This window comes from Nanorana parkeri, unplaced genomic scaffold (genome assembly GCF_000935625.1).
Source record: "Nanorana parkeri isolate BGI_ZX_2015 unplaced genomic scaffold, ASM93562v1 scaffold38, whole genome shotgun sequence".
NCBI lineage: Eukaryota > Metazoa > Chordata > Amphibia > Anura > Dicroglossidae > Nanorana > Nanorana parkeri.
Window position 1 is genome coordinate 2276450 of NW_017306306.1, and position 27665 is coordinate 2304114.

The 27665-nt window shown below is 43.8% G+C and overlaps 1 protein-coding gene across 1 annotated transcript in view; it reads right to left on the reverse strand.

Moving 5' to 3' along the window:
- The window catches only part of MTMR12 (myotubularin related protein 12), a 56244-nt gene that overhangs the window by 9195 nt on the left and 19384 nt on the right, over nucleotides 1–27665 (reverse strand). The window contains exons 3-12 of the mRNA XM_018570304.1: nucleotides 19417–19553; nucleotides 15311–15383; nucleotides 14195–14331; nucleotides 13438–13531; nucleotides 10793–10922; nucleotides 10630–10705; nucleotides 8614–8720; nucleotides 6246–6370; nucleotides 4855–4933; nucleotides 2195–2265 (exon numbers count right to left, since the gene is read on the reverse strand). Of these exons, the coding sequence (XP_018425806.1) occupies nucleotides 2195–2265; nucleotides 4855–4933; nucleotides 6246–6370; nucleotides 8614–8720; nucleotides 10630–10705; nucleotides 10793–10922; nucleotides 13438–13531; nucleotides 14195–14331; nucleotides 15311–15383; nucleotides 19417–19553 (1029 nt within the window). The remainder of the gene's footprint in view (nucleotides 1–2194; nucleotides 2266–4854; nucleotides 4934–6245; nucleotides 6371–8613; nucleotides 8721–10629; nucleotides 10706–10792; nucleotides 10923–13437; nucleotides 13532–14194; nucleotides 14332–15310; nucleotides 15384–19416; nucleotides 19554–27665) is intronic.

Sequence of the window (27665 nt, forward strand, 5' to 3'; positions counted from 1 at the left end):
CTGGGATCCTTGCAGTAAGAGAAATGTAGTCTGCCATTACTGTCCACTTCTAAAAAAAACAAGTTGCCTGGCTGTCTTGGTGTACCAATGGATTTCACGCTTTCAGAGAGGCCCAGAAAGAGTATGCAGATCACGGGCCCTGTCTCTCCAATCTGCATGCCTCTTGTGTGCCAGTGCCTACAAAAATAATTATTACACCATGGGGTCAGCATTACAGCCAGGCAACCTGGCCAACCATGGAAACCTCCATATTGCTCTCAGTATCCCAAGCTATGAAGAACTGCTTGCGTATTTGTATAGCAGCAATACATTAGAAAGCTCCTTACAGAGTCATTATCCGCAGATTCCATTTGAACATTTCTTCCACAGTCACACAAACAATCATAAAAGCGTATTTCAGAGTGACCCAAACAACCCACCAGTATGTTCTCTGGGTAGCTGGAGGGAATGGTTTCCAGGATGCTGATACTACAAGACCACAACACTCAAGCAGAACTCCGGCCTTCCTTTCAGTCTTGCACAGTTGTACCAGTTCCTCTCCTGTACTGAAATGGCTTACTCTGATATTACTGCACACAGGGAGCTTCTCACAATGTGCATTAGAAGCTGCAGCAAGTCAGATAGAGCCCCCTCATTTCCTGGCTGGAGGACATTCAGCATCACCATCTTTCCTCCTCAGCCTTACAGTCTCTGGCCCACTACCTAGAGTAGTCTGCATACAACCACCACTGCCACTCCTCAAGACTCACACCTGCTTTTGGAGGCATTTTGGCATTTGTATAACTCCTTGCTTCCTGCCTGGGGTGCTGGATTTTTCTGTGACGTTTCCAGGAAGCTATGTACAGCACCCTGCCAACCACTCCCACCATCCATAGTCTGCCTGCATTACATACAGTATAATAGAATCCCAAGTGTAGATTAGAAGACTTGACATACCAACACCCCCACACATTGCCATAGAGAGAAAAAGGATTTATACCCTTTCAGTAAGTCGTTGCATTTTTCCTTGTATACTGTATATAACGGCAGCACTGCCTTCCACCAAATATTGAGGATCCTCCCTCCTCTTGAAGAAGTGATTACAGGGAAGCGCATTGAGGCTCACCGACCATTACAGGATTGTTTAGTTTCCACCATGAGGACTCTTATGGATATTGCAATATGATTAATGTGAATACAGATATTTATGTAACCCATATTTAATCTGCATGGTCATGTTGGGAGGCTTTGCCACTATGATGCATTTTACATTTTTTTGATATGTAACTTTTAAATCATGTAATAAAACATAATAGTTTTTAACTATACATAAGGCTTCCATGCATGCCTTGCAGCACTGGGGTCCCTGGTTTGAATCCTGGCCAGGTCACTATCTGCAAGGAGTTTGCATGTTCTCCCTGTTTCTGCATGGGTATACTCCGGGTTCCTCCCGCACTCCAAAGACATGCTGGAAGGTAAATTGGCTCCTGTCTAAATTGGCCCTAGTGTATGCATGTGAGATAGGGGCCTTAGGTTGTAAGCTCCATGAGGGGAGGGAGTGATGACAATGTACGCTATGTAAAAGCGCTGCGTAAATTGTTGGCGCTATATAAATACTTCTAATAAATAAATACCGTTAAAGCCTTTCTTGTACCAGATTGGTTCTCTTCAATGCACTGCATAGAAGTGCACAGAGACCCACGGAGATATTATTAAGTCTAAAATGATGTATGTAATGAAAACAGAAGCATGTTCCTTAAAAAATGTTGTTAGCATGATGAGAGTGAAGGGAGGACCCAGGAAAGGCAAAAAAATCTTCTGCTTTAAAAACAGTGCAGCACACCAATAAATGGCCAATTCACACCAGCTGCTGCACTAAATGCACTGAAATGTCACAAGCAACATTTAATTCAGTTTTACAAGCACAGTGGAGTGCGAGGAGGTTTCTCCACATCAAACCCCTGCGCAGCGCAGCCATACTTTTTTTTCAGTGCATACCACTGCGTTCCCATTGCAATGCGGTACTGTGAACCGATCCTGCCCGTGACAAGGGAAACTTGCGTTGGGGCTGCACTGGAAACAGCCAACGCAGCCCCAATGCATGTGGTGTGAATCGGCCCTGAAATACATTTGTCATCTTAAAAAAACTTGTTAAAACTATGCACACGCGTTCCTTGCTTAGGCTATACACACGTCAGCATTCTACTCAACTTACCTTTAAGAACAACATTGATTTTTTGGGTCTCTAAATAGTCAATGACTTCAATGGCTTTCTTTAGACACTGCCTGTAATAGCCAAACGTAAAACACGTCAGAAAGCAAAGCAATGCAAGTAAAATCCGGAGTCATTCGTCTGTATTGTGCACCCATACTGCTCTGCATTATAATTAGGACAGCAGCAGCTATATTACAGATACACCTTCCATTGCTCCCATTATAACACAGAATACAATACACATATTAATGAAAAGCTGTAATGGTTGTATCAGTGCTGGATTACACATGGACAGAGGTCTGGTGCATCTATCCTGGAAACCCAAATAAGACAAAATATGAGAAAAAAAAGTACAATTAGTCATAGGACATTACAATTATGTTTTTGCCACTGCCTTGCATAAGAAGTGTTCATTGTCGTCTCTTGTTCTCTTTAGGACAGCGGTTACTTTGTTCCTTTCATGTGAGTCACGTAGAGCTTGTACTCCAAGTACTGACATCTCTGCTTTTCATGTGGTGCAGCTGCAGAGTACTTTAGACAAGTCTTACATGTGGTGCCATTCTTTCTTATGGAAGATGACATTTGCTGGAAGTCACACCAAAGCAGGATATTTTTAAAAGACACCTCACTATAAATTCCCAGCCCGCCTTTCATAACATGTTGCATGTATCACCCAGGTTTAGGATGAAACATGGTAGCATTGCCCAACCCCCCACCCACTTAGCTAAACCCGAGGGTGCGCAAATGTGTTTTGACTTTAATGCAGTATAAATTAGTCTGGCAAAACCCTCACAGCCACGTCATGAATTCACAGGGATCTATAAAATAGGAAGACTACAAGTACCATCTGCCTCCACGGCAGAGGCATTCACAGATTGCACCAGCACATTTTTATTATTTCATTGTTGGTGCATTTATTATCATTTATTTATTACAAAGGTGGACTGTGCCTTGAAACAAAAACCTCTTGGTGCAGTTCACAGCAAAATGTACCTTCCATAGGATGAAATAGTAAGGCCTGGTTCACACCTGGGCGTTTTACAGCGCGTTCCTACGTTCTGTAAAACGCTCAACATGTGAAAACCAATGATTGCCTATGGGCATGGTTCCCACCTGGGCGTTTTACAGCGCGTAGGAACGTGCTGCAAAACGCCCTACGCCCAAAGAAGTACAGGAGCTTCTTTGGGGCGTATTTGCCGTGCGTATCCATTGGGATACAGCCAGGTAGCCCTCGGAAACGCACGTTTGTAACAAGGTTTTTTTTACCGCGAATCGCGGTACAAACGCGCATATTCGATACGCCTAGGTGTGAACCCAGCCTAACACAAAAAGGTGTTGCATAGAAAAGCCAGAGGCGTAAATGTAGTCTTCCAAAACATACGAGGTGTACAACCTCCATACATTTATCACCATTTCTGCATCTATTCCATTTGTATCTGATCAGGTAGGACCTCTAACTATATATAGTTGTTGGCAAATTTAATCAAGCCTGGCACAGCCCTTATATCAGTGGAAACAAAAAGAAAATCCTGCTGATAAATAGGGATCTGTACTGGAAGCCATTGTTCTAACATTTCATAATCTCTAACCAAACAAGTTGGAATTATAGAGAGATGCATATCATGTGGCGCTCTGGATCACATAACCTAATGGTGAAGCGGCAATGCACGGGGCACTGATGTCAGGTGACTACATAAATGAAATAAGAATGAGATCCTAATAGGTTGGACTTGATGGACTAATGTCTTTATTCAACCTCATACTATGCAACTAAGTAAATCTAGTTACATTGACAGTTACCAGGCAGAACTGCTGATGGTCATTGGAGCAGACATGACAGGTTCAGGCTGACGATTGGCTAGGCCTGTAATAAATGTCCTTTGAACCATTTCCGGACAGCAATTTATTTATAATATACTGCTTATGTGCTAGCTACTAGTTACGTTGCTAAAACCAATCAGCATGGTTTTCCAGGTAATCACTATGACAGCCAATCACAATGATCACATGGCTTTGTTTTACAAACAAGCTGACCTCTGCTCAACTGCAATTGTGCCTTGCAGGAGAGAGCTACTTTGGCATGGGGTGGCATACAGAGTATAAAACAATAAAATTATATACATTATATATACACATATGCACACACACACAGCTTGGCCAGAAAAAAAGTCACACACTCATATCTCACTGGGCTTTGATTACGGGACACAGTCACCCTGGCATTGTTTCGAAAATCTTATACAATGTCACAACATTTATTTCCATCCAGACTTGCATTAATTTTTCACCAAGTGATGATGGGAGAGTCGGACCTCTGCGTAAGGTCTTCTCCAGCACATCCCAAAGATTCTCAATGGGGTTAAGGTCTGGACTCTGTGGTGGCCAATCCATGTGTGACAATGATGTCTCATGCTCCCTCAACCACTCTTTCACAATCTGAGCCCGATGAGTCCTGACATTGTCATCTTGGAATATGTCCAATGTGCCATCAGGAAAGAAAAAATCCATTGATGGAAGAACCTGGTCATTCCGTATATTCAGGTAGGTAGCTGACCTCATTTTTCTGGAAATATACATTTGCTGAACCTAGACCTGACCAACTGAAGCAACCCCAGATCATAACACTGCCCGTGTGTGTGTGTGTATTGTAGTAGACGCACCTGACTATTTCCAGCCAATTGCTGGTGTCCAGCAATGAAAACCACTTGGAGTCTGTGTCCCAGAAGTCATTGGAGTTCTCTACAAAGATAAAATAAAGATCAGAAATAATAAGCATTTCCCACACACATAACCAAAACAACAAAGTATAAGATATAACACGGCATATGTACTTTAAAATCCGCAGTCTGTCCAGCCACATGGATGGAGTGGGGTAGGATTAGAACCCCTGTTGCGTTTTTACTGCTACCCAGGTGGAGATCTGCCCTCACTAAAACTGGCCACACACTATTACATTTATCGTGTTCAGTTTGAGCGCTGAAGAAATCTATAGCAGATTCGTCCATATACCCTAAACAGCATGAATAGACAAAGGCCCCCCTTCACCTCCCAGGCTATTGTACAGAATACCTAAGTATTAACTGTAGCCGATTGGCGGCAATCACTGTTCTGCTGACAATTTGTAGCCTGGTTCTTTCGACCAAAATTAATTGAGTTATCGACTTTTGTCGAGCCGGCAGGGCCACCTGCTAGAATTTCATCCAATTACTGTGAATTGGCTGAAATGGCAGCTGTACTGTCACAATAACATCAGTTTCTCCAGACATGACACGAAGACAAATCTGCAACAGGGACACAATTTTACAGATTTTATTATTATATTTATAGAGCAGAAGCGGGTCACATGACCGGGGAACATCCTTTTAGCTACGACCAAATCCACAGGCGCACATGACGTGCATTGTGTGAAACATATGATCTGCCCCACAGGCAGGCAGATGTTTGACTGACAGCTTCACACCACTCTGTGTGGCCCTGGAGGGAGGGCCTGAAAATGCCAAAGAGACATCACAGGACATGTGATCCACTTCAGCTTAGCCCCGCCCCTGAGCAGTGCTGGCGAGGATACTCAGCCAAGAATAAACATGGCTTACTGTGCCTGCAGATTGATGGCATCAATGACAGGGAAGGATGATGGACAGGGAAGGATGATTGACAGGTGATTTATGTATAAGAGAAGGTCGAATACACAAAGGAAATGCAGACATTTAAAAACATAAGGAAAGTTTTTATTTTTTTGGGAGGGTGGCAGTTTAATTACACTTTAAATGTGCATTAAATATATGGCACCCCTCATGCTATGTGCCTGTTCTCCTAATGTGGTGTACATAGTGCAAAACTATTTTCAAATCCATCATACTAGCTGTGGTGGGTGGGCAGTGCCGGGAATTCAGGTGAACATAACACCAGATATAATATGTGTCATCAGTTTTGGATGGACTGACCCTTTCATTTTTTTAATTAGAGATGTGCAAAAAAGGAAAAGGGTAAGACGCGCAGGCACTTTAAAATATAAAATCACACATCACTGTATTAGCGTCTTCATTCTTACCGATAAGAAACAGCTGTTTAAAGCGAGTGTAGGATGCCTGGACTTCTGACAGCGAGGGAAGACATAATGACAGGTCCTCAATTCTCACTTCTTCATAGGGAGGTCTGTGAAGCGTCTTCTCTACACTATAACACACATTCAAACTGGATTATTAGCAGGTAATATTACACAGGGGTAAAAGAGACAGATTCCTAGATTGCTGAACTCATGTACAGTTTAACTCATGTACAGATAATGAAATTTTTTTATAAATACATATATGCAGTACATACAGCGCGCGCGCACACACACACACCAGCCATAACATTATGACCACCCGCCTAATATTGAGTATGTCACCCCCCCCTCCCTTTCGCTACTAGACCTCTGCTGGTATGCTGTGGTGTCTGGTACCAAGCGGTCAATATCAGATCTGTTAAGTCCTTTAAGTTGTGAGTTGAGGCCCCCATGGATGAGACTTTTTTTCAGTTTTTCCAGCACATCCCACAGATGCTCGTCTGAATTGAGACCTGGAAAATTCGGAGGCCAAGTCAACACCTTGAACTCAATGTTGTGTTCCTAAAACCATTCTTGCAGTGTGGCAGGGTGCATTATCCTGCTGAAAGAGGTCACTAACATCAGGGAATACCGTTTCCATGAAGGGGTGTACTTGGTCAGCAACAATGTTTAGGGAGGTGGTATGTGTCAAAGTGACATCCACGTGATTCCCACCATACTGCGTCCGCCGGCTTTCCTTCTTCCCATAGTGCATTCTGGTGCCATCTCTTCCTCAGGTAAGTGACACACACACACGATGTAAAATAAAATGTTATTCATCAGATAAGGCCACCTTCTTCTATTGCTCTGTGGTCCAGTTCTGATGCTCACGTGCCAATTGTCGGCGCTGTAGACGCTTAGCAGTGGAGTGGACACAGGTCAGCATGGGCGTCCTGAGCAGCCTACGACATCATAGCCCCATATGCAACAAACTGCATCCACTGTGTCCAGACACCTTTCTATCAGAACCAGCATGAACTTTTTCAGAATTTGTTCCACAGTAGCTCTTCTATTGGATCGGACTTCATGGGCCAGCTTTTGATCCCCACGTGCATCAATAAGCCTTGGCCGCCCATGAACCTATCGCCGGTTCAACAGTTTTCCTTCATTGGACCACTTTTGGTAGGTCCTGACCACTGCAGACCGGAAACATCCCACAAGAGCTGCAGTTTTGGAGTCGCTCTGACCCAGTCAACACAATTTGGCCCGCTTAAATCCTTACACTTGCCCATTTTTTTTCTGCTTCCAACACATCAACTTGATCAAAAACTATTGAGACTAAACAAACAGTGAAAGGTTCCTCATGAGTGAGACTCGTATGATAAGTAAAAGAGTAATGGACAGCCTTTGTGCAGCAAGCAGAGCCCACAATGCATATAGTTGACTAACGATATCTGGGTTCGATATTTCTGAGTCAAAGTCCTAGGGCAAGCGTGTAGTATACTAGTGACAATTTCCTATCTCTAGACTTGTTCGGGTTTCATAAGCCTAGGCACTGAAGCCAACGTATCACCATAAGAATCTGGCAAGTAGCATATTCATGAGGCAGTCGGCTGTTGCAGCCTATATGTTTCTCTCGGGACAGGTTCCCTTTAATCTCCAACTGATATGCAGTTTAACCTCTTTTCAGCGCTTTGGGACCCAAAAAAGCAATGCATTTGGCAGATCAGAACCTCCCAATTACTCTAACTAGGGGGTCACAATAATCTAAACGGTGAACATTCTCACTGGAAAAACTTTTGCATAAAGCTGAAGTTTATTCTGCTTATAAATTTGCCTTCCTTGGTTCATCCCTCCTCCAATAACATGATAATTAAACCTTTCCATCTTCATTACTGAACTTATTTACGGCCCAGTGACATCAGCACTGGATCTCTATGCAATGCAGGAAGAGCATGGCTGGTGGGAGGAGCTGTACATAGCTTCCTGAATACAGCAGACCATGCCAGGCAATGCTCGTGTGTGATGCTGAGCCTCCATGATCAAAATAATGGAACTCCAATGGATGAAAGGGGCGGGCCAGGGACAAATCAGGTTGGGGAAGAAAGAACTAAATTAACTAGATGATGCTGGATGTCCTCCAGCTAGGAAATGAGGGGGGCTCCAACTGACTTGCTGCAGCTTATAATGCACACTGTGAGAAGCTCACATTGTGCATGAAAAAAAAAAAAGAAGGTATTTCAGTCCAGGAGAGGAGCTGGTACAAATGTACAAGACTGAAGGCAAGGTCGGAGTTCAGCTTTAAACATAGTCTGCCCCACTGAGCAAGTCAATCATATAATAACATATCAAAACCAGAAGCACCCCGAAGGTGCCAACACATAATACACACCTGTCAAGGAAAGCTCTCTGCTCCTGGATGGAGATATCGTCCACCTCTTTAGGAAGGGAACTCATCTTGCACAAAGCTGAGCCATGCTGAGTAGACCAGCACCAAATCTAAATCCAAGTGAATGAGAAACATATTACATAAAAAGGCAATAAAATAAAAATATAACAGAGACCTGTGAAAGAGACCCTGTCACCAACTGCTATGCTGCAAACTAAACACGGGCAGGGAATGGGAATTAGGAGTGCTTACAGAAACTCCGCCTGGTGCAGCCGTTTGCCTCTGTTAAGATATCAGGGCAACAATCCTGCTGCAAATTGAAACTTCTGGAAGTGACGGCTTTAGAGCCTTCTGGGCCGCCTGCAGCCGCTGCCTATATCAGGGGTGGGCGACCTCAGCACTCCAGCTGTTGTGGAATAACAAGTCCCATGAGGCATTGCAAGACTCACAGCCACAGGCAAGCCTCCCAGAGCCTGATGGGATTTGTATTTTCCCCACAGATGGAATGCCGAAGTTGCCTACCCCTGGCCTACATCATCAGTGTGTTTTACCACGTCCACGGGCTTCGATAAAAAATCAGTGTGTTTTACAAGCACGTAAAAAAACTAAACAAAAACAAAAAAAACCCTCTTATAAGACCGGCACTAAAAGCCACTGCACATTCAGCCTGCTGTCATTGTTTGCTATGCATTGGCTGTTAGTGCTGCAAGTTTCTGTAAGTACTCCCAATACGGCTCATAGTAGGTAATCACATTTAGGTGGACTTGTTTTGTAATGCTGAAGATGTTTTGTAGCTTCTCCAGGCCACTCGTTCAGTTCCAATGTCATCTGTACTACCTGTGTGGATATAAACGTTGGGGAATCTGCCCAAACCGGGGAACTAAAGAAGTGGTTGGAGAAGCTGACACATCTTCAGCATTACAGAAAAAGTCCAGCTCATTGTGACCAACTATTACTAGCTATAGATAGCATGACCTGGATGAATGAGAACTAGGGATGCACCGATACCGGTTTTTCAGTATCGATTTACAAGTACCGATTATTTTTTGTTCGGTACTCGCCAATACTGAATGCCAATACCGGAAGTCCCATTAAGGAAGCCTGAATAGCCGGGAGGCGTGTAATGACTCGCCCTCCGGCTTCCCGATTAGCCGGCTCCATGCTCCCTTGTCACCAGACGAGAAAGCATGGAGCCGGCTTTCTGGCCAATCGGGTCCAAGCTATTAGATGGACCGCCCTTGTGATCTTGTACTGGGCAGGAAGTTCAGGGAAGCTGAGCTGAGAAAGTTGGAGCTGTTCGGAAATATGACGACTGTAAGCGCTTGGACAAAAATGTTAAAGAAAATCTTTGCTGGCAGATGTATGTTTGTTTGATCTGGATTCATTATTTTAAAAAAAGTTTGCAAGTTTAATACTACTTGGGGAAATGCTTTTTAGATAACTGCCCCTGTTTAAAAAGTGGAGCAAAACAAAAAAGCTTTAAACAGTAATAGCAAAAAGTTTCCCAGCACACTCACCAGCCAGCATGCAAAAAAACTTGTCTCAGCGCTAAGGTTAAAAACAGAGGTTTAGATACACGTCTTCTGCCGAAAATGTGACATTGATGAGTGTGTTTGCCATTTGTTTTGCTTGACTGATCTGGTGCAGTGATGCATGGGGGGGGGGGGGGAAAGTGGTGCACATCACTTCTTACTTCTGCCACAATCAGGTTCATAACACTTGTGATAAATGTGTAAAAAAAAAAAACAGAGGCATTCGCACATTGGTCGCAGGCATTCGCAAAATTAGAAGTGGTTTGGCACCTGCAATATGTTCAGCCTCCAAAGTAACAATATAAACTGCAAATCATTTATAGATCTTCACATGGGACAACATTCAGAAATAGAACGCAACAGTGCTCATACATTTCCACCACCATGTTCTATGTCAGCTATGATCATACAAGGAGAGTCTGCTAATGACCATTTCCTTGTCCAACTGAACCTGGAAGGAGAAAAAAAAAAAGACAGAAATACTTACAGGTATTCCCTGGCCCTGGAATTTAGAGACGCTCTCCTCCTGCAGAGATATGGGAACCACAAAGTAAGGTGGTAACCTGCAGAAACAGGAAGTTAAGGGGTTACATCAGTACGGCATGGCAGCAGGGATTGCTTCCTAAAACTGTGACCAACAGAATCCGTACCTCTTTGACACCCCGTATGTCTCATTGACAGACAGAGCTTTGTAGCCCAGGTTTCCTTTGGTGCGGTCCAGTTCCAGCCTCCAGTCCTTCAATGTGTCAAACATCAAAGTGTGATCCTTGGCCGCTGTCGCTGAAAGACAATAAAAGTGACAAAGAATATAATAAAGCTGCTGCTCCAATACCAACAATGCTACTACTCCTACTCCCACTACTACTCCTGCTACAAATACCACTCCTACTCCCAATACTACTCCTGTTACAAATACCACTCCTACTACTACTCCCAATACTACTCCTGCTACAAATACCACTCCTACTAGTACTCCTGCTACAAATACCACTACTAATCCCAATACTACTCCTACTACAAATACCACTCCTACTACTACTCCTGCTACAAATACCACTCCTACTCCCAATACTACTCCAGCTACAAATACCACTCCTACTAATTCTACTACTACTCCTACTGCCAATACTAATCCTACAACTAATACTACTATTGCTGCTACTCCTACTAGTAATTCTACTCTTACTACTACTACTATTCCTGCTACTCCCACTATTCTTATTACTAACACTACTACTAATTCTACTCTTACTTCTACTAATCCTACTCCTGCTACTAATATTACTACTGCTACCAATTCTTCTACTCCTGCTACTACTACTACTCCTGCTAATTCTACTAATCCTACTACTGCGTCTATTTCTACTAATTCTACTAATCCTACTGATAATACTTCTATTTCTAACACTACTAATTCTACTCCTACTGATTGCTACAGTAATAAGAAACTCAAAAAAAATAATACTACTACCAAAAATAGTAATACACTTGGTACTCCTATTTCAAATACACGGTACTCTGTATCGGTAGAACAATGATGATGCTACTAATAATCCTGAATACCGTACACTATTAGCGCATTATTAGATATAAAGAAGTATTACTGCAAATGCAAAGAACTGGATCAGGTCATTTTGGAGCATGTTTTTTTTTTGCCACCAATAAGTTGGCCCTTTGAAATGACGAGGCACAGCTTTCATTGCACGGCATCTTCAAAGCCATTGGGGGGAATTACTAATACTGGAGCAGACAGAATCTGGAGCAGCTGGGCATGCCAAACAATAAGCTTCTATTTTTTATTTTCAAAGCTTAACTGAACAAGCTGAAGCGAGAAGCCGATTGGTTACTATGCTGCAGATTCGGTCTGCTCCAGTGTTGATAAATTCTCCCCTCATGGTGTTTTCACTGCTAGATAGCCAGGTATTTATCACTGTGATGATGAAGGGAGGGAGAGGGATGTGTCGGTCGTTTATCGAGGACAGAAGGGACCACAATGGAGGGGACAAATATAACAAGCGTGGGACAACGTTCCAACAATTTGTAAAATAGGAATCCAATGACACCACCAACTCCCAGCTGTACTGTGGCTACATCTGCCGGCTTCTGCGTCACTAAAGGACACAGTAGTCAGGTGGAAACTCACTGCTGCAGGGGACCAGACAATCCCAGCAGTGTGTCATATGCTGAACATTCATTGGTCAGCAATGATAAGTCAATGGCAGCAGGACAGGCAAGTATAATAACTCTTCTTTCATAGAAACCCCCCCTTTGGCAGAGTGGTTTTAAATGAGAAATAAGCTCTTTTATTGTATTTGTGATGAAAGTGATGACATCACAGCCTGGCCGAGGAGTAGGCAGACAAGCACTACCTTCTTCTGCAGGAGGGGGGAGTAAAAAGTGCAGGACCTGTCACTTATGCTGCTGATGTCGTTCACTGCTCAGCTCATGGTCAGTTAGCACACCACTTGCCCTCTTGCTATAGAGTAAGGGTAGGCAACCCGGCACTGCAGCTGTGGTGCAACTACAAGTTCCATGAGGCCTTGCAAAACTGATAGCCACAGGCATAACTCCCAGAGGCAGATGCATGAAGGGATTTGTAATTTCACCACAGCTGGAGTGCTGAGGTTGCCTACCCCTGCTAAAGAGAAACAACCCCCTGATTGTGTGCAATGCTCCACATCATGATATCATCATTGCCTATGACCAGCCTGGTGCACTGAGCAGATCTGGATTGCTGGATTTTTTTTTAGAAGCTTGGCCCTTTAAATATCAATGGCTGCCAGTTGAGCTGGAAGGGGGCACAGGAGACATGTTTTCCTCCTCTGTCTGCTGCCGCCTCTGCTAGCCCCTGATCCTACCTACTACAAAGGCTCTATAATGGGCAATGGTGGCCATGTGCTGGGAAGTGGGAAAACATTTTTTTTATGGGGAAGGGAAAAGGGGGGTTGACACACTTTGGCCTTCTCCCCTTTGGTGCTAAAAGGACCTTGCCCCAGCAGTGGATGACAAACTTCAATTTCAGTCATTTTGAGAAGGTAACACTGTTCTATACTTACGCAATGCTTGGAATTAGCATAGAGCAGGGGTGGTCAACTACAGCCCTGGAGCTGTGCTTTAACTACAAATCCCAACATGCTTCTGCGTCTAGGAATCGTGCCTGTAACTGTCACTCTTGCAATGCCTCATGGGACTTGTAGTTCCACAACAGCTGGAGGGCCAGAGTTGCCCACCCCTGGCATAGTGCATGCATGCAGGAGGTGGGATCTTCCGGAAGACCCCCAGCAGGGCCACTTACCTATGTAACACGGGGCAGCTTGAGTGTACGAGAATAAGAAGAGACGTTTCAACAGCTTTGGACTTAGAGTGTGATGAATGATCCCGCTGACAATCTGAGAAATAAGAAATACAGCTTATGGATTACAGTACATCTACATAGGATAAGATATATCTTTGATGTTTGGACATAAAACAATCCACAAAACTAAGAGACATTAAAGAGCAACTGAATGAGAAACAAATGCTCCTTTCCCCCATCCACCCCCAAACAGCGAGGATGGGGTAACCCCGTCCCCAAGGGGCTATTGTATTCAGAGAGATGCAACTAACTGGCAGCAGTCACTGATAGGCCGAGAATTTTCAGACCACCTCCTTCAACAAAGGTCAATTCAAATATTGACTTTTGTTAAATGGAAGGGCACCGACGGGGCCACACATAGCTTGAAGAACTTGGGAGAAATGTGAACAGTACATGGCCAGCTTACAACCCCCTATACTAAAGAAGCATTTAACCCAGGGGTGGGCAACTCCGGGCCTCCAGCTGTAGTGGAACTGCAAGCCCCATGGGGCATTGCAATAAGTCCCGTGAGGCATTTTAAGACTGACAGTTACAGGCATGACTCCCAGAGGCAAAGGAATGTTGGGATTTGTAGTTAAAGCACAGCTGGAGGATGGTTGCTGCCCACCTCTGAATTAACCCTTACTATATCGTGGGGGGGGGGAAGGTTTAAAGGCTGACCGTATTACGGTCTAAAAGCAGGTTGATGATCATTTACCCTTTTCAGTTCCTCCTCCTTAGTGTACGTCAGACAGAAATAGAACACTCGGAAATCCTTGCAGTAGATGATCAACTTATCTGGATATTTCTTAAGCGACTGCCCCGGTAGAAGAACTTTCTTCTTATCGTCAAACACTGAAAAGACAAAAAGATGAAATCAGCATGCTGCAATGAGGCTCTGTCACAGGAATCCCAAGCAGAGTGAGATACGGGGTAGAATCTCTAACCATTGGGGAGACTTCCCCTCATATGTGGTCACTGAAGACAGGAAGTGAGAAATCTCTCTCCAGTGGGGGCAAAAAATAAAAAAAGTTTCGAAAAGAAAAGTGGGGAGAGGTTAGAACTTTTTTTTTTAATCCCCAAGTGCCCGTTGGTGAAACCTCCTCATACCTTGTGTGGTCACCAGGGGCCAGGAAACAAGATAAAGTCTCCCCAATAGGAACACACATGGCAACATAAACCAGAAAGAGATTTAAACCTTCTACACTAACACAATTGAGGGAATTTATCAAAAACGGAGCAGACAAAATCTGGAGCAGCTGAGCATTGCAACCAATCAGCATCTGACTTCAGTCTGTTTAGTTAACATGAAATAGAGAAGCTGATTGCTTTCCATGCACAGCTGCTCCAGATTTTGTCTGCTCCAGTTTTGATACATTCCCTTCATGTTTTGCCTGGAGGTATGCTTCAAGATAATCATACATGTCCCAATCTGATTGTACCATCTATTTTTTAAGCTGGCTATACACAACAGTAAGTGAGAGGAAATCCCTGATGGTCAGCAGAGACACCAGAACTAGTGTCCCCATTGGAAGGTTTCAGCATCTATTCCTGTTCCGGTGGCAACTCAAAATTTGGGATTTTCTTTCATTTTCAACAATTTTCACACCTGCCTGCACCATAGAAATGCATTGGGCTGCGCCAAAATTTGATGGCTGAGAAGGGATGCATTAGTGAACGGAGTGTAAAGGACAGCACCAATCCACCAATCAGAAGTCACCTTTCTTTCAACTGACTGCTCAAAACTGATGAAAGAGGAATTCTGATTGGTTGCTCTAGGCTCCTATGCTTTGGAGATTGGCAGCTCTGGGTGCAGCTCTCCTGAAGCCCTCACCTCCATACAGCTGGTCCACGCACTGCAGGGTGATGTCATTTTCACCAACAATCCTGTTCCTGAATTCTGGCATCTGAAAGACAATGAGAAGAAACACAAAAGTCAGATCATGAAGACCAAGAAGCTGGAAGGACATGCGGAGAACTGCGCCACTCTCAGGCAGACAGGAAAACACAGTCTGGCCAAGAAGTCATATGTTTTTGTGGGTCATGCCAAATCCTCTGCTAGGAGTTAGTCAGGAATATGGCGTGCGGTCTGAAGTCAGAACCATTAAAAACACACCTATAGGAAGGAGATTTACTAAAAGGGAGTTATAAGAACATTGGAAAGTCCCTCTAAATCTCACATGTTACAATCTCATCGTAAAATCTCCTTTAGGTCTCGTTCACACCTAGGCGTATTGCATATGCGCGTCTGTCACGTGTTTTTTTTACCGCGATTCGCTGTAGACTTGGCTGTATCCCAATGGAAACGCGCCCAAAGTAGTACCTGTACCTTTTCAGGCGTGGGCCGTTTTGTAGTGCGTTAGGGACGGGCGGAAATACGCCAAGGTGGGAACGAGACCATTGAATACAATGGGATTTATATTTTTGAGCGTTTTGTAGAGCGTTCGTCGAGCGTAGAACGCGCTACAAAACGTTCAGGTGTGAACGAGGGCTCAGAGATGCCAACAACTACGTAGTGCAAGGCCCCGCCTGAAATTGGTTGGGTAGTTCAGGTAGGTCCTCATATGATGGCCATATATAAGGCCAGTATATGATATGAGGCCAGTACCAAGAGAAATATGCAGCTGCCATTGCGGTCCTCAATGATGGCTGTCTTTAACCAACCTACTTCTGGAACATGCATGCCATCAGGGCCACGCAGGGCAAAGCTGGAAAGGGTCCAGCACCCTTCCCAGCATTACACACTCCATTTTCTTGACTCCTACATTCGAATGCAGAGGTAGAGGACAGGAAACTCTATGTAAGCTCTGACTGACTCAAGGCAGAACTTACACAAGACTGAGATCTTTTGCAGTTCCTATATCACTGCAGTAGGCCAATCAGCAAATACCAGAGCGGTCACATGGATGAAGTCACGTGATCTCCAGTATACTTAAAAGCAATAGATGTTTTCCTCTCAGCAGTCAAATGAGGGAAGTGAAGGAAAGGAGAGTATGTGCTGCTGGAGCAAAGTAGGGTTGAAGGATAAGTGCCCTTTTTCTTTAAGCCAACTCAACCTGACCTACACTTCCCCCTTCACAGATCCATACTTACCTTGATCCAACGGCAGCGACTGTGCTTTTTGTTTACATCCAGTGTCGAAAGTCTCCATGGTCCTGGCTACATCTGTGCATTACAACCCTATAGATTTCCACGAGGCTGTGTACTGAGGCCAGAGATGCTCCAACAAACGTCTATAGGGCTGTAATGCACATATGATACCGTGACAGTGAAGACTGGAGGTGCTGGATGTAAACAAATAGCAGAACCGCTGCCATTGGATTGAGGTAAGTATGCATCTAAGGGGTGGAGGTTAAGTCGGGAGGAAAAAAAAAGGACAAAGGCATTTGTTTTAAAGTGCACTTAGGCTTTAAGGCAAACCTGCTGCTCTGCCCTAAATGGATGGCGTAAATAAATATGACTTTAGAATGCATAATGAGCTTTTTAAACAAATAAGTGCAGGGGGTTGGATAAGGGGGCAGGAACACAGAGTTGGGTTACAAGGCTACATTCACATGCGCTATTCTGGGACCCCTTTGGCAAGAACCTACGTATTCCTGTGGCAGGAATCCCAGGTGTCCCCATACACAAGTGGCCGCTGAACCCGCTGAAGTTAATGACAGGTTTAGATCGGCCGCATCTGTTAGTGGCAATCCGTATGTTATCATACGTGGTACACACATGCTGTTTGGGATAGATGACTGTCGCTGGATGTGTTCAGGGACAATCCTCTATCTGAAACTGTACATAAAACTGTACCATGTACACAGAATGCCGCCGACAGATGCAGCCGCTGTCACCTTCTCATTAACTTAAATTGGTAGAGCGGCCTCATCTGAATGAGGCCACCTGGGATTCCTGCCACGGAAATCCATAGGTTCTTGTCACAGTAATCCCAGAATGTGGCAGAAGTCCCTGTGGGGACAGCTTTCAGGAGCTCCAGCAGCGAGGTACCTGAAAAAAAGAAAGAAAAAAAAAAAGGAAAAGAAAAACCAACAACACATAAATAATGATGAAACAGACAATAGGCAGACCCAAGAGAAGCCATACCTTGCCTGCAGCTATACCGTATAGCCTCCCTTTTAGAGCAGTTGTGATCATTTAATATTTAACTCTTGCACGGCCAGAGACTGTTTTGCAAAATTCTTTCCATGCATTTTAAAACACACCTTTTAGGCCTGAAGATTAATCCCCCCTCCTACCCAGAATTATATATTTTCTCAAAGCAGAGAACCTGTAGAATAAAAAGGCGGCAGTTGCAATTTTTTATGTCACATGATATTTGCCCAACTGTTTTTCAAACTCAAATTTTCAGTAAAAAATGCATTTAAATGAATTTTAGTGCACAGAGACAAAATATAATCCTCAATTTTTGGTAAAATATAAAAGATGGTTACATCAAATAAATAGATACCAAACATGTCGAGTCCTAAAACTGCAGTACCCAAAACTGTCTATGAGCATCGCTTTAAAAGCCCTTACAGGTCATCAGTTTACAGTTGGAGTTTAGGCATATATGTGAGGAGTGGGGGGGCAGGGGGTGACGTTATAAAATGTTTTTTTAATACGGTATTTTAATTTTTTTACATTTTTTTTTGTGCTTAACTAACTTTTTATACAGCAGATATAGCATACATATACAGTACATACAGATTTAAAAAAAAACATCAAACCTCCCCTTGCAATGGGGTTACCCCTTAACTGCTCATTCAGGGTACCTGTGGAATTTTAGGACTTTTAATTACCTGACCCCCTACTCCCTCTGCAGTCAGTGCTCACTTCTCTCTCTTCTGCTCCAACTAGTGGACTGACCCTCGGTGGCTTCATGAGTCCCGCATAAATCATGAGGACATCGGCGTGCCTCTGACCTCTGGGGCATAACAGGGAAAAGGCTGCAGGTGCCGGTCTTGAAGCCCGGGGGAGCAGGGATCAGGTGGCTAAAGGTCCTTTACACATGTACCCTAGACCAGCGTTTTTCAACCTTTTTTCCGTCACGGCACCCTTTAAAAGTATGAAAAAGTCTAGGAGGTACCAAAGTCTAAAATGTCAGATTTTATGGGGGACACTATGGAAAAACACCCAAAAAAGTGTGTTTCCTCATTCACATTGAAGTGCCCACCCACATCAGAGTCACCCTTTGCATCAGAAGCCCCACTTTCATATCATATATCCCCTCCCTTTTACATCAGAGTTCCCCTTTTTCATCAGGAGCCCCCTTCACATCACAGTCCCACAAAATTTTGAAGCACCTTAAAGGCGACCAAGAGGCACACCAGTGTGCCACGGCATCCTGGTTGAGAAAGGCTGGTCTAGACAGACAAGCGATTAACCCTTGCAGGGCAAGGACAGCCCCACTGTAAGGGAGTTTTATTTTTTATAGGAGATCAGATAACTCTGACCTGACTGTCATTTCCAGCTGGATTTCTATATCTTTTTGAGATTACGGACCCCCAATAAATTGGCCAATATGTCCCAAGCCCCCCTTTACCAGACTATCCAAGTCGTCATCATCACCAGTCATATTAGGTACCAGGTGACTTCAAAAGACGTCACTAGCATGGCTTTACCTTACTAAGGGGCAGCTAAGAACAGATAAATCAATACCCATACCCCTGGCTATGAAACTCTAATTTAAAGGGACAGCCCTTATTTCTGACTGTGCTCTCTCTGTTGCTCTTTTCTTCACAACTGACATGAATTTGATGTGTGATATTACATTTCTTTCTATTTGGCTGGCTTTAGGTATGTATGACAGCAACAAATGCATCAATGGTCTGTATTGTCTTCTAATAACTGGTAGGGGACTGGTTCTGCCTTGGCAAGCTGGGAGCGGTGAGGTCACTGGTTAAAAACTGGTTTTATTGCTGTAAGGCGTAGACACAAATAGAAAACTTTGCTCACATTATCGTCTGGCGCTTCATCACACAGAAAGGTGATCTTGAAGTTGGTGCAGATGAGTCTCCCGCAGACGCCGCGCTGAGATCCTTCCTCCTGAGAACACTTGAACACATTGCTGGCTTCACAAAGAAGCATCTCGCCTGCAGGAGACATACAAAGATCTGGTTACTGCTGCACTCAATGACATGGCTGCCAGTTTTTGAAACAAGATTAAAGCCCAGCTCCAGATAATTGTATTCCCTCCCTCCATCCCCACTGCATGTCATTTATGCATACCTCGATACCGCAGTGTTCTAGACAGTCCGCCATCGTTACATTTCATCATCAAGCGGTGGCCATTCTTTACTCTTGGGCAGTGCAATGCTCACCTAATAAAAGTATGAGCACAATGCTTTCCAGTACTGTCGCCACAGGGGGCGTGTCCATGACGCCCTGTACTCACAGGAAGTGACATGGATGAGGTCGGGCAAGAAGTTATCAGAGCAGTGAGTCTCTATGATTAAGCCCAGGTGGTGAAATGCATGAGAGCCGTTGGTGGGGGAGAGACACTATGGTGGTGTATTTGCTAGAATATGTTTGACGTTGGACTTTATGTGGAATCTATCACAATAAAGCTGAATTTTTATGGACACGATTTCTGTGCGGCTGATTGTACAAGAATTACAGTGAGTCTGCGTATTACATATCATTATATGTTACCCTTTGGAGACATCAGGGGCCACATATGGGACACTCTATTTTGTAAGTTGACAACCAATGATATTTAAGGACATAACAGCATAAAAGGGCATTTCTTAGCGCCATTTACCTTCCCAAAGTGACTCTGAAGCACCCGTATACTGAAGGATGATAATTCCATAGGTCTGCCATCTGTGTGGGAGTACTTTTGCCTGGGAGAGTCACTCAGTCACCAAGCAATGCTTGCAAGGTACTGTAATGGGAAATATCACATACCCAGAAGGCTGCGTTTGTCAATGGTTACAACAGCTTATAAGGCAGATATACAAAACTGTACAGCCAGTATGCATTGCTTAGTGCAGGGGTGGGCAACATTGGCACTCCAGCTGTGCAGAAACTATAAATCACATCCTCTGGGAGTCATTCATGTGGTTCACAGGGTCTTGCAATGCCTCATGGGACTTGTAGTTCGACAACAGCTGGAGTACAGAATTTGCCTACCCCTGGCTTAATGTAAGATATTACAGGTTTCCACACAGTTATGAATGGATGTTGGAAGCACTTCCCCTCAAGCTGCTAAGTCACTCCAAAAGCAGAAATGACTTTGGGCCATTGGATCAATGTCAAACCTACGGTTTTTGTTACGACACTACATGACCACCAATCAGTGGTTCAGCCTGGTGGGCCCCATCACCGTAACATTTTTCTGTTTTGCCCTTTCATGACATGGTCCACTATTTCAGAAGGGTCAGGGTCAGCATTATTCCCAGGACAGATCATTGGAGGACATTACAAATGTAATGTCTACGACAATCTTATTACTGGCTACATTACTACATCACCCCCGCAAATTCACTTTCTGGCCAAAGGGTAATTGGCTCAGAAAAGACGACCAGCAATGATCACAGAGCAATAACGCAGGATAAAAATAAAAATGTCATTTACATCTGCCAAAACATCTACTGGCTTCAAAATACTCAAAGGAAGCCAACTGCTAGAGTGACTTGTGCTGCAAGAGAAATAACGATGCTTTGCTATGCTGCTTCACAAATCATATCATTAAGCCGACGTTGCTCTTCAGAGATTTATGGACGGATATAAATACAAAAAACAGTTTAGAGTTAGTATCCTTCATTGATTATACGGGTTTAGTAATTATCATTGTCTAATTGGGGTTTACCTCCCACTTAACCATTACTTCAAAACATAGTAATCCCAATAGTGGAGATATCTCCAGCTAGGCAAGAGAAGTAAACCTGTAACATCCCTAAAATAAACTTTATAACCAAGAAACGATCTTTAATTTTACAGACCAATATAGAAAGCACAAACATATGCAGATAAACATTTAAAATCACTTAAAGCCCCACTCTGGGCAAAATGTACCCTTTAAACCTTTGCATATATACTCACTGGCCACTTATTAAGTACACATTGCTAGTACCGGGTTGGACCCCTTCTGTCTTCAGAACTGCTTTAATCCTTCGTGGCATAGATGGACGGAAGTGGATAGGGTGATGGAAACATCAGAGCTTTGTTTATATTGACATAATAGCTTCATGCATTGTCAGCTGCACATACATGATGTGAAGCTCCACCAGCCTGAACCATTGATATAAGGCAAGATGGATCCATACTTGCATGTTGTTTACATCAAATTCTGACCCGACCATCCGAATGTCGCAGCTCAAATAGAGAATCATCAGACCAGGCAACGTTTTTCCAAACTTCTATTGTCCAATTTTGGTGAGCCTGTGCGAATTGTAGCCTCCGTTTCCTGTTCTTAGCTGACAGGAGTGGCACCCGGTGTGGTCTTCTGCTGCTGTAGCCAATCTGATTCAAGGATCAATGTGCTGTGCGTTCAGAGATGTTCTTCTGCATACCTCGGATGTAACGAGTCGTTATTTGAGTTACTGTTGCCTTTCTATCAGCTTGAGTCAGTCTGGACATTATCCTCTGACCTCTGCCATCAACAAGGTATTTTCACCCAGAGAACCACCGCTCACTTGATATTTTCTCTTTTTCAGACCATTCTCTGTAAACCCGAGAGATGGTTGTGTGTGAAACTCCCAGTAGATCAGCAGTTCCTAAAATAATCAGCCTGTCTGGCACCAACCACCATGCCATGTCCAAAGTCATATAAATCACCTTTCTTCCCCATTCTGATGCTCGGTTTGAACTTCAGCAGACCATCTTGACCATGTCTACATGCCTGAATGTATTGAGTTACTGCCATGTGATTGGCTGATTATATATCTGTGTTAACGAGCAGTTGAAGAGGCGTACCTAATAAAGCGGACAGTAAGTGTAGATGGACCTCTTCTGTGGAGATGAATTTTACCGTTGAATCTGACAAAGTCCATTTATACAAGACATCAACCCATGATATGCCTCTTGTGGTCCCACTTTAAGAACGGAATTGTTTTCTGCAGAGTGATGTGACCGAGGTTTCAACCGGTTTAGAAAAAGCGTTGCATTAAAAAAGAAATAGCACCTTTAAAGAAAAACAACAAAAAAAACGCCCAAATCTTCATAAAAGAAATGTGCATTTATAATTTTTTTGCATTGAAACAATGCAACCATGATCAGTGGATCGCAGGTGCAATGCTCTGGCTCCTGCAGATTCTTCCTCCCGTTCCTGTCCATACCGATGTACAAACATTCAGTAACAGTAGGTGTCAATGTTTAGAAGCTAAGGATTGGTGTAGTGCAGGGGTACCCAAACTCTGGCCCTCCAGCTGTGCTGAAACTACAAATCCCATGAGGCATTGCAAGATCTCACAGCCATAGACATGACTGCCGGAGAGAGATGCATCATGGGATTTGTAGTTGCACCACAGCTGGAAGGCCGACGTTTGGCTACCCCTGATGTAGTGATTTGGATCCAGATGCTCCAGAATTAAATAGTTTTGGTGGAAACCTCTTGGAGTGCGGCATGTATTGGACACAGTGATTTGGAAAGGCGGCAAGTTTTCAGCCCGCACCTAGGATGCAGTCATGTCAGAGCGATGTCTGGGATTACAGGAAGTGTCAATGGACTACAAGTGCAGTGATGCCACATTAAGAACTAAAAGTCCCTCTGCTGCGGAAGCAGACGGGACATGTCGTTTCTCCATTCCATTCACAGATCATGTCCATGCCATTTAAAAAAACAGCAGCTACCTGCAGAGAGAAGAACTGCACAATTCAAGTAAGTTGGGGGGTTGCAATGTGACCATGTTTCATGATACCCCTTGAATTTGGGTGTTACCTTAAATATAAAACAAACTGAGCCTTTAATACCATAGACCAATATCTTCATTCATCTCCTGAGGAAGTGGACACATGGTCAACTAAATGTGTGAAGAAACAATAAGTGTACAAGATACGAGCCTGGTGGTTTAAAGCAGGAGGCTGTAATTAATGTAACAAATAACAATGATTAACATTTCTTTTTTATGGTTGTTATGATATAAGAATAAACATTTGTAGGTTTTGACAGAACCACATTGGTGTCATTAATCTGGTACCAATATCGGTACTTCCGCTGGCATGGAGCAGGCAACCCGGGCAATCAGGAAACCGGGCAGCGGGTAATGATATGCTACCCGGCTTCCTGATTGCCAGTGAAGCCGACTCAGTGTTGTTTTGCCGGCTTGGTTGTGATTGGCCAGAAAACCGGCTTCCCAGCCAATGAGCATCGAGCCAGCTTCCAGGCCAATCAGGAAACTGGGTGGTGAGTAATGACCCGATTGGCCGGGAAGCAGGCTCAATGGTGATTGGCAGGGAAGCCGGCTTCCCAGCCAATCAGGAAACCGGGTCATTAGTCGCTTCCTGATTGCACGGGAAGCTGGCTCCATGTTCCCCTACGGCACTGCCGGTCAGAGGAAACCTTCCTTTGACCTGAAGTTCCGGTATTTGGGAAGGTATCGGAGCATTTGGGCTAGTACAAGCCCGGACACGATTTGCGCGGCTCGATTGATACAAGTGATCTGATCACTTGTATAAAAACTAGCGGCGGCTCCCCACTGTACATTTAGCTCTGCTTTTCCGGAGCCGGGCTAAATGTACATCGCCTGGGGACCAAAACTGCATGTCCCAGGCGTCTGGCGATAGGAATTCCACACCCGTTTGCAATATGTCATTTTTAATATGCTATATTTTGGGATGTTGGTACCATATAAATAAATCTACTTATATATAACACACACACCACACACACACCTTAGGTATAATGAAACAGGAAAAGGATCACTTCTTCACCTGACAACGAAGACGGGATTTTTCTTCACTTAAAAGAGAAGTAAAGCCATTTTTTTTTTGGTTATACTTCTCTTTTGGGTCACAGGAGTACGTTTACTGAAGTAATAATGTGACCGAAAGTCAGCCGACATCAGGCCAATGCTCGCTATTGACTGACAGGGAAGAAAAGCGCCACAGTCAAGAAGGATCCAGGCAATATTGTTTTGTCTCGAGGACTGGTGATGAAGGTATCTCACTCCGAATGACACAGATGACAAAAACCCTTCCTTAGCCTATCCCAAACATTTTTGGATTCAGATATACGTTAAAGGAGTTGTAAAGTCCCAACTGATACTCTCCTGTTATAACATCAGCATTGTAATAGGAATACAAAATAGAGATGTTGTTGATAATACAATCAAAGCTTACTTGACAAAATCCCTTTTATGTAGTGAGCGCTGCCTTCTGTCTGCCCATCACTTTCACCAACTTCCTGGATTCCCAGTGTGCTTTGTGTCTCTTTCCCTGCTGCTCAATGTGATACAATCTCCATTTCTCAAGCCTACATGTCCCATCATGCATTGCTTCCAGCAAGCAATGATAATGTTACATTGTTCAGAAAGCAGACTCCTCAGGAGTTGGTTGACAAGGAATGAATATCCACAGGGCTGAGTGAAATGGTGTCAGTGCATTGAGGAAGTACATCCTCTGGGCATCTTCAATAAGTTTACAAACTTCTAGAGGAAGTGAGATAGAACGTCTGGAAATTCAATATAGAAATACACATTTTTTGTTTTTCCCCATAGATGCCCTTTAACCATTTTATGACTTATATAAAATCTGATTTCCAAATAAATATTAAATGCATGGTGCACCTATGACACGTGATTTACAAAGCCTTATGGGCAGCACAGTGGCTTATTTGCCTTGCAGCACTGGGGGTTCCCGGTTCAAATCTCGGTCAGGACATTATCTGCAAGTTCTCCCTGTGCTTGCGTGGGTTTCCTCCAGGTACCCCGGTTTCCTACCACACCCAAAAGACATGCTGGAAGGTTAATTGGCTCCTGTCTAAAATTGGCCCTGTATGTATGTATGTATGTATGTATGTATGTATGTATGTATGTATGTATGTATGTATGTATGTATAATAGGGACTTCCGCTAGCATAGAACCGGCTTCCCGGGCAATCAAGAAGCCGGGCGCGCGGTTAATGACACACCACCCAGCTTCTTAATTGCCCGGGAAGCTGGCTCCAAGCTGTTTGTCCGCCTCAATGCTGATTAACCGGTAAGTCGACTTCCCAGCCAATCGGGAAGCCGGGTGGCGAGTCATTACCCGATTTGCCAGGAAGGCGGCTCCATGTTCCCCCGCGGCACTGCGGGACAGAAGAAATACCCCCCATACTGGAACTTCCGGTCAAGGGGAGAAGTATCGGAGCATTTGGGTGAGTACATCAGTGCATCCCTAAAGGGACTTTAGATTGTAAGCTCCTCAAGGACAGGGACTGATGTAAATGTGCAGTATGTAAAGTCGGCACTATATACATATCTGTAAAAAAATACAATTCTAGAGAGAGGACAATAAAAGCGGCCTGCCTTCAGTCTTGCTCTGTTTAAATGAAACCTTTAATGGATTTATTTATGAAGGGGGGAGAGGAGATGGAGACATTGGGAAATAGTCACTGCTCTAACTCATTTACTTGCATGAGTAAATTTCAGTTTGAGCCATTCAGTTCTGTGAACAGCAGATTTCCATCAAAGGGACTAAATTAGTGCCTGTGAAATCTGAACCGATGAACTAACTTCTGGGGGAAACTAAATATTTATCCGAGAGAAAACTGTCTATAATTTTTATTTCCACGCATACAAAATTACAGAAATAAATATATGTGAACCCATTATACATATAATAAGGACATTCTATGTTTACTTTGCCTGTCTTTTTATGTTTTTGGTTTACCGTTTTCCTTAAAAGTGACATTAAAGTATAAAAAAAATGTCCCTCCCCCCAAAGTGTTATTGTCAGCACTTACCTTAAATGATCTCTCTTAAATCCGATCCTCTTCTTCTTTCCTGTCGTTTTCATCTGTCCCTCCAGCGCTGACTCCTCTGTGCTTGCTGGCACTTCCTGTCCCACGGAGTCTGTGCGGATGCACGCTGTCCATAGGCTTACCTTGCGTCTCTCCTCGTCTCCCGGCCGAAAATCTGAACTGCGCATGTGCCCGCCCCAAGATGCTTTGCGGCCGCCGGAGATTTTTCAGATTTTCGGAGGGGAGCGTGCAGCGAAGACACAGGTAAGTTTTAACCTGTTTGAAAGGGGATTTTTTGTTGTTGAAGTTTTTGCATATAGCTACTGCTTGCTAGCAGTAGCTATATGCAAAAAAACCTGAGGGTTTAATAACCCTTTAAGAATAAAATGAATACAGATGACATCATCTGGTCGGCACAGACCTATAAACAAGTTCATTGCTCACCCCTTCCTTCCTTTCAATACATATTACATCAGAGAAATGGTGACCACTGAGCACTTCCTCATGAGGAAATAACCCGGGAGGGCTGCTGACAATAGAACAGCCATGCAGAGAGGACAATGCAAGAGGAAATTATCTCAACAACAGAATCAGAACAGAACACACAACTTCTCTGACTTACCGATTATTCTCTGTGGTTATTGTTAAAGAAAAGCATTCAAACGGATGCCTGAGTATTGTAGAAAGACATGCTGAGGATTGTAGTTCTCGGACACGTCTAGCAGCGATTATACCTGTAGATCAAGCTGATATTTAAAAAGAAAAGTTCCTGCATTTAAGAGCCGAGTATGCCACCTATAAAAGACTTAACTCCTTGTTGTCTGTAATCTGTAAATTAACATTCCCACGTACCATGAAGAAGGAACAATAATCTACTCTTCAACTGGGTGAGAATGGCTCACGGGTGATCATGGGGATATTTGCTTCAAGTGGACGTTTACCCCTTTCATTAAAATCACATCACCGTGCAGCTCTGCATGCTGATAGATCATCTTGCTTTCATTCGTTTAAACATTTTTATTTTACCTACGATTATTATTATACAGGATGTATATAGCGCCAACAGTTTGCGCAGCGCTTTACAATATAAGGAAAACATTACAATCACAATACAATTCAAGACAAGATGGTAAGGAGGGCCCTGCCCCTGAGGGCTTACAATCTAAAAATTACCGTCTTTCCACTCCCTGGTCCTCTTAGGCATTAGTGATGTAAGAAGTGCCCAAGCAATGCATCCTGGGAGGATTATATCAGCAGAGCAGTGCTGGGAAATCTCATGAGATCTCAGGGAAAGGCATTCCCCCCCCCCCCCCCCCTGGGGAGA